At 36.8% G+C, this 12,298-nt stretch overlaps 1 protein-coding gene across 5 annotated transcripts in view; it reads right to left on the bottom strand.

Annotated features, from left to right (window-relative positions):
- LOC131540853 (disks large homolog 4) overlaps positions 1 to 12,298 on the bottom strand; it is a 175,816-nt gene that overhangs the window by 7,843 nt on the left and 155,675 nt on the right. For all 5 annotated transcript variants that reach the window (XM_058776150.1, XM_058776149.1, XM_058776148.1 and 2 more), the window contains 7 exons: positions 8,923 to 9,025; positions 8,160 to 8,274; positions 7,285 to 7,461; positions 5,463 to 5,505; positions 3,837 to 3,867; positions 3,679 to 3,726; positions 1,020 to 1,121 (listed from right to left, as the gene is read on the bottom strand). In XM_058776150.1, the coding sequence (XP_058632133.1) occupies positions 1,020 to 1,121; positions 3,679 to 3,726; positions 3,837 to 3,867; positions 5,463 to 5,505; positions 7,285 to 7,461; positions 8,160 to 8,274; positions 8,923 to 9,025 (619 nt within the window). The remainder of the gene's footprint in view (positions 1 to 1,019; positions 1,122 to 3,678; positions 3,727 to 3,836; positions 3,868 to 5,462; positions 5,506 to 7,284; positions 7,462 to 8,159; positions 8,275 to 8,922; positions 9,026 to 12,298) is intronic.

Genomic DNA, 12,298 nt, shown 5'->3' on the forward strand with positions numbered 1-12,298 from the left:
TCAGTTACACTTAATGTGACAGCTGTGTTAAAATGGCTAATTTAGTTTGAGATTTTTATTCTTAGAAGTGATAAGACTCTTCATAGAAAAAAAAAAAGGTTCTGAAGACTGATAGGTTTTTTCAGATACAACTGTGACAGCAAGATTAGATTACATATGTATAGGGCCTTATGATTTCCGCAATGTAAAAAATGCGGACAGAATCATGAAATCCAGTCATAAAAATGGAATTTGGCAAATTTTGGATGAATAAATCAAAAGTAGGGCTATCTGAATCAAATCATGACATGGGCTAGTGTCTGTGGATTTTAAACCTATTTAAATATGAAGTCTGTGGGAATTAATAGTGCAGTTTTGTGTGGCACACACTCAAGCATGTGTGACGCTTGTTGTGTTCTCACTATATGTAGAGATGAACACGTGAACTTTATTTCCAGAGCTGCAGTGAGTCATTTCATGAGCATTTCACTTGATTAATAATAAACCTCTCTTTAAGGAAGGAATTTTTAATTTTCATATGATTACATTTTAAAAGATGAATTACTCTGATAAAATTAAGCCTTTATTTGATTACCACCATTTTTGAATGTGAATTGAATCATAAATAATAAAAAAAAGAGACATCACAGAATTTTATACAAAATAAATTAATAAATAACTCTATTATAAAAAAGTGTTAAAAATGTAATTAATAAATTGTCAAATTGTGTAAGTTTCATGATTTCAATGAATTACACTTTTTTTGATTACTAAAATTTAATGTAATCATTAAAATGACATCCAGAACAATTAAAAAATAAAATTGAATTCAGGAAAAAATTAAATGAATTTCAAAGGACCCTATTTGTGCTCAAGGATACACCTCAAAATTGGATTCCTCAAACCTCACAAACTTTGCACCCTAACTCCCAGAAAGTGCATAAAGCCAAATCAGATTTTTGGCTGATGTTTAGAAGGCTCTTGTCATATTTGTGAGCAATATGCATCGGAGCATGAAAACAGAGTTGAAGAATACTTACGAGGGACACAAGAGCCAAACTTGTCTGGGAACTCAGACAGCAGGTCATCATTCACTCTGTCCTTCACCGGGCCCAGAATAATGATCGGCCTCGCGTAATGCACTGAACAGGATGAGAGACACAAGAGAGACTATGTGAGTACAAAATGGAAGTGAAGAGAAATAACAGCAACAATATGAAAGATCAGTGGCTCAGTTCCCAACTCCAGTAAGCTGCCTACAAAGACCACTTTTCTGGTGCTGCAACAATTAGTCGACATCATCGACAATGTTGACAATAAAAACTGCCGTCAAATATTTTTGTTGTCAAATAATCATTTGATCTCATTGACCCCAATCAAGGGTCTGCAATAACACGTTTGACCAGTGTAGCTGTAGCGCAAGACTGTAATTCAGCCCTCCCTGACGCAATCCAATAGAAGAAGACACGCTTATGACACATGCAAATGAGTCCAAACCAGCAGAGCGTGGGAAAGTTTTACAAAATTACAAACAAAAAAAAACGCCCTGATATTCTCACAGCAAATTTCTTTCATTCTTTGGTTAGGGAAAAAAAAAATAGGATATCCTCAAACAATGTTATCGAAAACATCCAAATGCTACAGAGAGCAGTGTTTAGATGAATGTGCAATATGTGCTTCGAACTTTCTTCTCAATAACAAAACAAACACACAATAAAATTTATAAAGTTGGAAAATAGCAGTTAAGAAAGCATCTCTGCAATCATAACTCCGAATCCGCCATCTTGTCCAACAGCTACAGCTAGAAACTAACAATAAATTAAAATTTCTACCTATTAGATTGTGTTTTATTAACGTGTACAGCTACCCCAACCCTAAACGATAATGCAATTATTATTGTACAGTGTGACAAAAAAATGCTATATTGATGTGCGCATGCCTAGTAGCCGCAGCTGTATCCCAACCACAAATCAGACAGGAGAGTAGATTAACTTCGGTGGACTTAAACTTGAAAAATGGTGTGTTCCGCGGTTGAATTAAAATACGTTCTGATATTCACTCATGTTCATTTCATACTTTAAGTAAATATGAAAAGATGATTGGTTCATGTACCGCTTTAACTGAGGCAATACTTATAATAATAATATCTGTCATTAAAGAGCCACAAAAGAGTATTTATTGTTTTATTTATTTCTTTAAAAATGGCAAAATTTGAAAGCTGAGAGTCCTGAGATCTTGTTTCATCCCAGAGGCAACCTGATCTGTCTTGTCTGTCAGTGTGTTGTCAGTTTCCTCTTTGTGCTGCGATTGTATTTTTCACTGCGTGAGAACGTGTTATGTGAGAGAGGCACTGTTTATCAGAGATAGCAACAGTAACTAAGGAGGGCGGGTCTTTGTGAACAGGCAATTGGCACCAGAGTAAAGTCACGTTTTGACATGGTAAAAAGGGTGTGGCTTTACACGGCCATCGAGGAATTTTAACCAAAGTTACCAACATTTCATGAAGAACCTAAAATATCATATCAACTTGTGTAAAATGGGCATTATTAAACATGATAAACCATATCAGTGTCCTTTTCGGTTAGAATTACAACTTGGATTTTCTGCTATAAAGCAGCTATGTATGTATATGAATATGTATAAAATATGTATAACTCAAATTGCAAAAGCTAAATAATTAATCAAAGCCTACTGATTAATCGGTGAAATAATCGAAGATTAGTTGATTACTCGTTCTAATAATCACCCTACACAGTTCATACTCCCCACATGAAAACTGTTTTGTGAACATAATATTATTCAGTACTGAAAAGTATCAATAAGAGTAGTTACATCTGAAAATATAATGTTTTACATCAAAAGTCAAAATATTAAAATCTACTTTCAGCATTAGTGTGAATTTGTCTTGCTCTCATTTGTGCTATAGACCTTTTTCCTGAATAACCGATGAGCGGCGCCATGATGGATTCTAACTTTCGTTTGGGTGCTCTCGTGTTCCGGTCTCCATAGAAATCCGTTAAAACGGGTTTAAAAAAAAGATAGACTGAATTGAAACTTTTTCAATATAACTACATATAATGGGTCGCTGTGCTGTTGTTGGCTGTACTGTCTTGTCAGGCACTGTATGTGGCTTGCAGCGCTTAAGTTAAAATACTGAGTGTGAAATAATAATATATGTTAAAATAATGTTTGCTCTTATCATTCTGTGTACAAAATCCTATGAACTTCACCCCGATCGGGAGCTGTATGTGCACTCATCTGTTTTCAATGCAGCTATAGCCTCGCGTTGCTTCATGTCATCTTCCCTCTCATTGAACTATGACTGGTCCTTTACTGCAAAAAGACGGTCAATGCGACACTGTAAAGTGATGAAACAATGGCGCCACATGATTTTTTAAAAAAATGTCTTTAATAGGTTTCACATTATATTATCGGCTCTGAAAATATGTCAATGTGACTAGAAACCGGAAATGTAAAGCACCGTTCTAATCGGGGGAGACTTCCGCGTTCAGAAAAAGGTCTATATGTTTGAGTGGTTGCTGTTTATATATGTAGAGTGTCTGAACTGAATCACATACAGTATGAGGTTTTTATTTCATTTAGGATGCTGCCTACATATACCGCAGAACGCAAGGCATCTCACTACGGTTTGGATCAGAGCCAGCGTATAAAATGACACAACATATGGTGACTTCCAACCTTCCACTTGTGCAACTGTCTCGTAACTCCGTACTGGCTCTTCCCTTCCTGAAAGAAAACAAATACACATACATCAGTTTCTGTCTGTAATACATGCAACAACAAAACATTTAACTCTGTATCAGTATTCAGGGCTCTACTGTGCAGTTGTAACTCACCCTGTGAACCTATACTGTCTCGACTTCGGTCCTGTCAAAATGATATAGAGGGTACAATGCTTATTAAATTGTAATAGACTGTTTCCTGCATCAGTTTAGATGGAAACAACCAGTTATTGCAACATTTGTTGTGGCCTAAAGGGGTTAACAGCCAATAATAAAAGTGTATGAGACACAGAGCTAATGCTGCCCCCAAGTCCTGTCAGTATGATAATATTTATTGAGTAACTAAAAAATATAGGTGTGAAAAAAGGTACACTTTTGTATACTTTAGTATACTTTAAAGCTTATACAATTTACTAATATGGAATAACATATTTTAAAAGAATATACTTAACTTAAGTGTGTACAGAATGTAATGTTTTCATCAAATTGCATGCTAATTGCAATTAGATGAAAATGTATTATAGTTTAAAGTCATATTAAAATGCAATTAGCTGAACTTTAGAGTGCTTTTAACCCACTTAAGTAGGACTTAAGTACATCTTTATATAAAAATAAATCGTAAATAAATTACATTCGATTTGTTATAAAAGTATGCATCAAATACACTTCACCCTGTCCCAAATTGCACCTTAAACCCTCGAGGTCTTCCTCTGAGTTCACACTTTCATGACGTAATACTGCTTTGACTTTTGGGTGGAAGTATGCTGTCGAGCTTTGCCTCATCACAAGTACTCATGAAGTGTGACATTTGGGACAGGGCCAATCACAGAGCTCGAACGTGTCTGTAACAAGCTAGAACAGACCTCATTGGTTCTCGTGTGTCACGCACACACATTTGAGAGCTTTCGTTTACTTTTAATGGCAGTTGACAAACCCACTTGAAAGTTTGCAACACCACCTACTGCATAACACCGGCATGACAGCTGATGTAAAATAAGGATCGGGCTCAGGATACCCTAAAAAAAATGCTTAATCGGCCCCGATCCCAATCCTTTAAATTGGCTTAGGACATCCCAACCTTTATTTCATTAATATTTTATTATCTGACAGTACAGTTTATTTTTATTAAAAATATAGTATATAAACAGTTTACTTTTTAGATTTGAAGTACTTTTAAGATTTGCACTAAAAGTGCATACTCAATGCAATTACACTTTTTTTTCCCACAAGGTAATAAAATGGCATCTGAAAAAAGAAAAGAAAATGTAACAAAGTCTAACGTGAGCATATGGACGTTTTCCCTGTGCATTTAAGTTTTTTTCTGCAAATGACAATTAAGGGATTTTATATATGAATACCACCACAATGCTGAAATGCCCAGGTAAAAGATATGAAGCTTAAAACAATTTCCCAGGAAAACCTACAGAGAGCACTGAGCACATGTGCTGAATGCATGTGTGTGTTTGTGAGTGCAGTGATCTGTATCTACAGCATGCGCCCTACAGGCAGAACAAGCTCACAATGCCCAGGAGTTTCAGTGCTTTCATGAAACAACTGCTTGATAGACTCCCATGGGCTGCAAACACACACCACTGCTACTCTAAACACATCACAACTGATTATAGAGAAGAAAAACAAATCTCATAGGAGAGCTGCCAAATGTTTTTGGAGTAATTTAAAGAAAAATATTTGAATGGGATGAACTGCAAGCAGCTGTTTGTGTTTTAGCAAGGATCTTACCCTTTCTTTTGACTTCAACCGCGACCAGTCTTTTCTCTCAACCCTGGAAGAGATTGATTTGAATGAATGACAGAAGATATATAGATACACATATAAACAGGAAAATGAACACTGAGGGGGGAATTCCACAAAAATGAAAAAAATGCAGTTCACCATCTTGTAAGTGATTCTGAGACTTTACCAAGACTGCTAATATGACTGTGTGATATTGCTTAACTGCCATATCTTATAAAAGAAAACGAATTTCCCCCCCAAAAATCTTACATTTTGAGGGCATGCTAACTGGATTATAACAGGCTACATCATGCAGTGAATGCGTGGAATCTCATGGTGTGCTTTTGTGAAGTGAGTGACATACTGGATAATGTCATCTCACACATTGTTAAAACAGCAATTAAGATATTATCATAGCCGACACATATCTCACACCCCTGGTGCAGAAAGCACCTGGTTAAATTGGATTCCAGGTGGTAAATGAAATCGTACATTTGATCTGACATAGCACATGCAAAAATGTCACAAATGTTAGTGAATTTGTCCCATATTCTTTTGAGATTATAGTCATAAAACATACGTTAACATGAGATTTAATAAAATCTCTTATTTCTGTCATGACAATGTAAAGCCGATAAACCTGTTTACTTCTGCCTGATTCATATATGAATACCAGAATGTATGTGATGTAACTTTTTCCTTTTCATGAACTTTTATAATGTTACAAATATTTGTATTTCAAATAAATGCTGTTTAAATGCGGAAAAGAATCCTGAAAAACTTAACGTATCACGGTTTCCACAAAAATAATAATAAGCACAACTATATTTAACATTAATACTTAAAAGATCACATAATCAGAAAGTTTCATGAGCATCGCATCAGCACATTAAATGATTTCTGAGGGATCACGTGACACTGAAGACTAGAGAAATATATTTTATCCATTAAGAGAATACATACTATATTTTGTGCACCCTGTGTCCTTTAAATGGCAGTTTTTACAACATTCGCTTTTTGAATTAGGTGAGTCTGCAATATTTTTATGATTTTTATTCAAGTAAGTATTACAATTTGATTTTAACCTGATCAAGAAAATAACATTTGCTTGACCAGACAAGGCCTGCTTTAGAAATAATGAGTCAAAATGATGAAATTGTCAACCATGTTACCCGTCAACCCATACACTTTGTCCGTAACATAGTTGACAAACTCACCGCCAGGGAAAACATGATTTTCTTTGTAATTATTAATATTATGTTTAATGTTTAAGCTTGGCAACTAACAGATAAGATACAATTATAAAATTTTGGGGGAAAAAAAGAAAGTAGTTTTTTTAAGAAATCATATTGTTTTTGCATTTTTTGAAAATGTAACATGAATGTGAAATGTACTGTAAATGATAATACTGAGAAATTAATTACACTTTAAAATATATTAAAATAGAAAACATTTATTTTAAACTGTAATAATATTTCAGAATATTACTGTTTTTACTGTATTTTTGATTAAATAAATGCAGCCTCGTTTTTTCGTTCCTGCAATTTTCGTTTTGAGGGAGTCAGAAAGATTTTTTAACATTTCATATGCTGCCACTTAAATGAAGTATTTATCCCAGAACTTTCTTTTAAAATGACTGGAGAGAAATGTTTGTGCGGATAAACGTCTCTAGAGCACGTCCTTGTAACAGTGGGTTAGAATGAGAGAGAGAGTGTTAAAAGCTAAAACGCCTCTTTAAGCTGCTTGAATATTATTTTGTTCAAGGACAACAGAGCAGATAACACAATAGAAAGCAGCGACACACACACACACACACACACACACACACCTCCTCTTGCTGGGGATGAAGCCGAGCTCCTCCTCATCCCCCTGTGGGCTGACTCTGCAGGCCTGCCACCACTCCTCATCTCCACAGTCCAAAACATGCAGCACATCTCCAAACTTAAAGCCCACAGCCTGACTCAGGAAACCACAGTCTGCTGTCTTATCATAGTCAAACAGAGCCCTGCCAAACGACAGAGAGAGAAAGAACATAAGTCATGGGGAAAAGAGAGGATAAAGGAGGACAGAGAGAGAGGGGCAGGGGGTTAAAAAGGAAAAAATCAAAGGAAAAGCATGGAATTGGGTTGAAATTGAGCAACACGGACCTTTTATTTTACCCTTTTTTTTTTTTTTTTTTTTAATCTTTGGTTCTGTTCAGAATGGAATACTAGCCTTCTGCTTTCTGCATACTGTGCAGTGTGGACTATGTTAAACAGTATGCAGTATGATCCCTTTATGTTGCCTCTTAAACATAAATATTGAGAAAGAGATGTAAAAATCGTGGTATATAGTCTGTATAGCATTCAGTTCATTCATCACACTGGAGATGGAAGGTCAAGTTGAGTGCAGTGGATTATGGGATACAGTATATGCAGTGTGCTCTGCTTATGACCATTTTGACAAATGTAGTAGGTTATCTAGGAAATCCACCCTTGTGAAAAATAATTGATTGTGCACTTGCAGTGCATTTAAAATCTTATAAGTATATTTAAAGACTGTAGAAACTGTAACTGCAGATAATATTAATGAAATAAAATGCCACTTAAGAGAGAGTTCACATTCATGAATGTTTCTTAACACACTGATGTGCACTTTAAAAAGTGTACTTTGAAATGTCGAATTGTCTTTTTTTTGTAGTTGTAGTGTATGTTGTATGTTTACCTGATAAAAAATCCTCGTTTAGGGTTACTTCGCAATGTAGTTGTTCCAGAGCCCATACTGCTGTTCATCAGCTGCTCTCTGAGGTCGTGAATTTTAGCTTCAAAACGACTGTACTCTGAACAAACAAACACAACTGTTATCCAACACTGCACAGCACATAAGAGCTACATTCATGAGAAATCAACCATTTGTGTCAGTTTGGACATTGATGTGATGTGTGTGAGAGTCTAATATTCATCAGAATTCAAAAGTTTGGGGTCGGTAAGATTTTCAAATAGTTTTTGGAAAAAGTCTCCTCTGCTCACCAAAGCTGCATTTATTTAATCAAAAATACATTTTTTTTTTATTTTTATTAAAGGATATATTATAAAAGTTTATTTCTGTGATCAAAGCTGAAATTTCAGCATCATTACTCCAGTCTTCAGTGTCGCATGATCCTTCAGAAATCATTCTAATATGCTGATTTCTCCTCTGGAAACATTTATCATTAATTGAAATGTTGAAAACATAATTTTAGGATTTTAGAATTTCAGGATTTTTTTGATGAATAAATCGGTTGAAAAGAAAAAAAAAATGGTAGAGGAATGGTAGGAATACTCCAAAATGTATTTGAACACTTATGCCAGAATTAAAAATGTATACATGTGTTTGCACTATTTAACAAAATACCTAAAACACTGTCCATTTTACCCGCATTTGGCAAGAGTCAACTTTGGACCCAGTGTGTTCAGTCAGGTAGGTGTGTGTGTGTGTAGGTTCTGACCTTCTGGTCTGTACTGAGCAATGATGGTTACAGTCTGTCCTGCATTCTTCAAGGCAGCTGCTGCTTGTTCATGTGTAGCTGCCCGCAGATCCACGCCATTCACCTGAGAAACACATGCATATCATTACAATCGCATATCTCACACATTACTACAGCCATAACATATTACTGTAACATTACTGCCAAACTACATTTCAACAAGAAAACAGCAGCAATGCTATTCTATTATAAATACTGTTGCATTGTAATACTTTTCTTTTCTTTACTGTATTTTATTATTCAGATCCCTGTATGCTGGCATGAATTAATTCAAACAGCTCTTAAAGGGATAGTTCACCCAAAAATGAAAATTCTGTCATTTACTCAACCTCAAGTTGTTCCAAACCTGTACAAGTTTCCTTCTTCAGTTGAACAAAAAGGAAGACATTTTGAAGAATGTTGGTAATTAAACAGTTGGCGATAACCGTTGACTTCCATAGTATTTTTTTTCCATACTGTGGAAGTCAGTGGCTACAGTCAGCTGTTTGTTTACCAACATCAGCATCTGGTCAACAGAAGAAAGATAGATTTGCAACAACTTGAGTAAATGATGATAAAATTTTCATTTTTAGGTGAACTATCCCTTTAAAATACAAAATAATTATACATATATACAGTATCTCACAAAAGTGAGTACACCCCTCACATTTTGTTAATCATTTTAGTATATCTTTTCAAGGGACAATTCTATAGAAAAGAAACTTGGATATATTTTAGAGTAGTCAATGTTAGTCAATGAGTAAGCAACTTGTATAGCAGTAGAGATTTACTGTCCTCTGAAAATAACTCAACATACAGCTATTATTGTCAAAAAAGCTGGCAACAAAAGTGAGTACACCATAAGTGAAAACAGCTATACGTCATTTAACCATGCAAAGCCACATGTCCTAGTCATCATGTTCATGTTTTTGTCTGCTTGACAGGACTATACAAATTTGTGTAACTTGTTTTAGAGCTGTTAAAATTTGGTGCTTTGAGAACAATTCTCTCATTCTGACTACTGGACGTTCAACATGGCACCTCGTGGCAATGAACTCTCTGAGGATTTGAGAATTAGAATTGTTGCTCTCCACAAAGATGGCCGAGGCTATAAGAAGTTCGGTAACACCTTGTGCTGTGCGTCAGGAGCAGAAGCTGGCTTCGAAAAACAGACGCATGAGTGCTGCCAGCATTGCTTTAGAGGTTGCAGAAGTGGAAGGTCAGCTTGTCAGTGCTCAGACCATACGCCGCACACTGCAACAAATCGGTTTGCATGGCCGTCGTCCCAAAAGGAAGCCTCTTCTGAAGCTGGCTCACAAAAAAGCCTGCAAACAGTTTGCTGAAGACAACCTGTCCAAGAGCATTAAAGGGTTAGTTCGCCCATTTAAGACATGAAGTTGTATGCAATCCTTACCAGCACTATAGTGCATACACACTGACCCACCCTTTAGTTACCTCCCTGGTCAGAGTTCTGGCCGCTGGAAGTTTTTCAAGATAGTACTCCCGGTTAGTTTCCGGGGCCTCAAAACTGTGCGTTTTTACGTGAAAAAATTATTTGCGTTTCAAAGCTTGATTAATTTACATCACAAAAAACACGCCTGACAAAATTCATACCTCAGTTTTAATCGGCACTATTTTTTTTCCATTTCTATCAATCCGCGCTGCTGTCAACGTCAACAGTGCGCACGTTCAGATCAGCTAGTGTTTACACAATCGAATGACAACGACATAAAAAGTAGAAAATGAACAATGGTGCGAACTTGTAAATTCCCAGGCTGTGACCACAAGAATGTGCCGGGATCACCGTTCAGATTCCATCGTTTTCCAGTTTCGGATATAGCTACGAGACAGCTTTGGCTGGTTGCCATCGGCTACTCTGCGGGAGCTAAAATATCGAGAATCAAGGATTTCCGTGTGTGCAGTGCTCACTTCAGCGAAGACGATTACATCCCCAACCAAGGAGGAAAAAGAAAGAAAATGATTATAAAGAGTTTTGCTGTACCAGTACCACGGGTAAGCTCTATTTACTAACTTTATGATCCAATGTCTAAACTGTACGGTAAACAAGCTGATGTTTAGACTCCAGTGGAAATCATGTATACTCCGGTTCATAAAGGTATCCCTTTGGCGTTGTGCTAAAATTACTTTCATCATCATCTGTTCCGTCTGACATTGTGCTAAAATTGGTTTCGTCATCAGAAGTTTCGTAGTCAGACATGTTGTCAGCGAGTCGCGCTATCAACAGCTGATCTGAACGTGCACACTGTTGACGTTGACAGCAGCGCGGATTGATAGAAATGGAAAGAAAATAGTGCCGATTAAAACTGAGGTATGAATTTTGTCAGGCGTGTTTTTTGTGATGTAAATTATTCAAGCTTTGAAACGCAAATACTTTTTTCACGTAAAAACGCACAGTTTTGAGGCCCCGGAAACTAACCGGGAGTACTATCTTGAAAAACTTCCAGCGGCCAGAACTCTGACCAGGGAGGTGACTAAAGGGTGGGTCAGTGTGTATGCACTATAGTGCTGGTAAGGATTGCATACAACTTCATGTCTTAAATGGGCGAACTAACCCTTTAATTACTGGAACCATGTCCTGTGGTCTGATGAGTCTAAGGTAAACTTGTTTGGCTCAGATGGTGTCCAGCATGTGTGGTGATGCCCTGGTGAGGAGTACCAAGAAAATTGTGTCTTGCCTACAGTCAAGCATGGTGGTGGTAGCTTCATGGTCTGGGGCTGCATGAGTGCTGCTGGTACTGAGGAGCTGTGGTTCATTGAGGGAAACATGGATTCCAACATGTACTGTGACATTCTGAAGCAGAATATGATGCCCTCCCTTCAGAAACTGGGCCGAACAGCAGTTTTCCAACATGACAACGACCCCAAACACACTGCTAAGATGACAACTGCCTTGCTGATGAAGCTGAAGGTGAAGGTGATGGAGTGGCCAAGTATGTCTCCAGACCTGAACCCTATTGAACACCTGTGGGGCATCCTCAAGCGGAAGGTGGAGAAGCACCATGTGTCTAACATCCAACAGCTCCGTGATGTCATTATGGAGGAGTGGAAGAGGATGCCAGCAACAACCTGTGCAGCTTTGATGAATTCCAAGCCCAGGAGGATTAAGGCAGTGCTAGATAATAATGGTGCCCCTACAAAATATTGACACTTTAGACACAGTTTTGACATGTTCACTTAGGGTGTACTGATTTTTGTTGCCAGTTATTTGGACAATAATGGCTATATGTTGAGTTATATTTAGAGGACAGTACATTTGTACTTCTATACAAGCTGCACATTGACTACTCTAAAATATATCCATTTGTGTAGTATTGTTCCTTGCGAAGAGATACTAAAA

The sequence above is a fragment of the Onychostoma macrolepis genome, chromosome 05 (assembly GCF_012432095.1).
Source record: "Onychostoma macrolepis isolate SWU-2019 chromosome 05, ASM1243209v1, whole genome shotgun sequence".
NCBI classification, from domain to species: domain Eukaryota; kingdom Metazoa; phylum Chordata; class Actinopteri; order Cypriniformes; family Cyprinidae; genus Onychostoma; species Onychostoma macrolepis.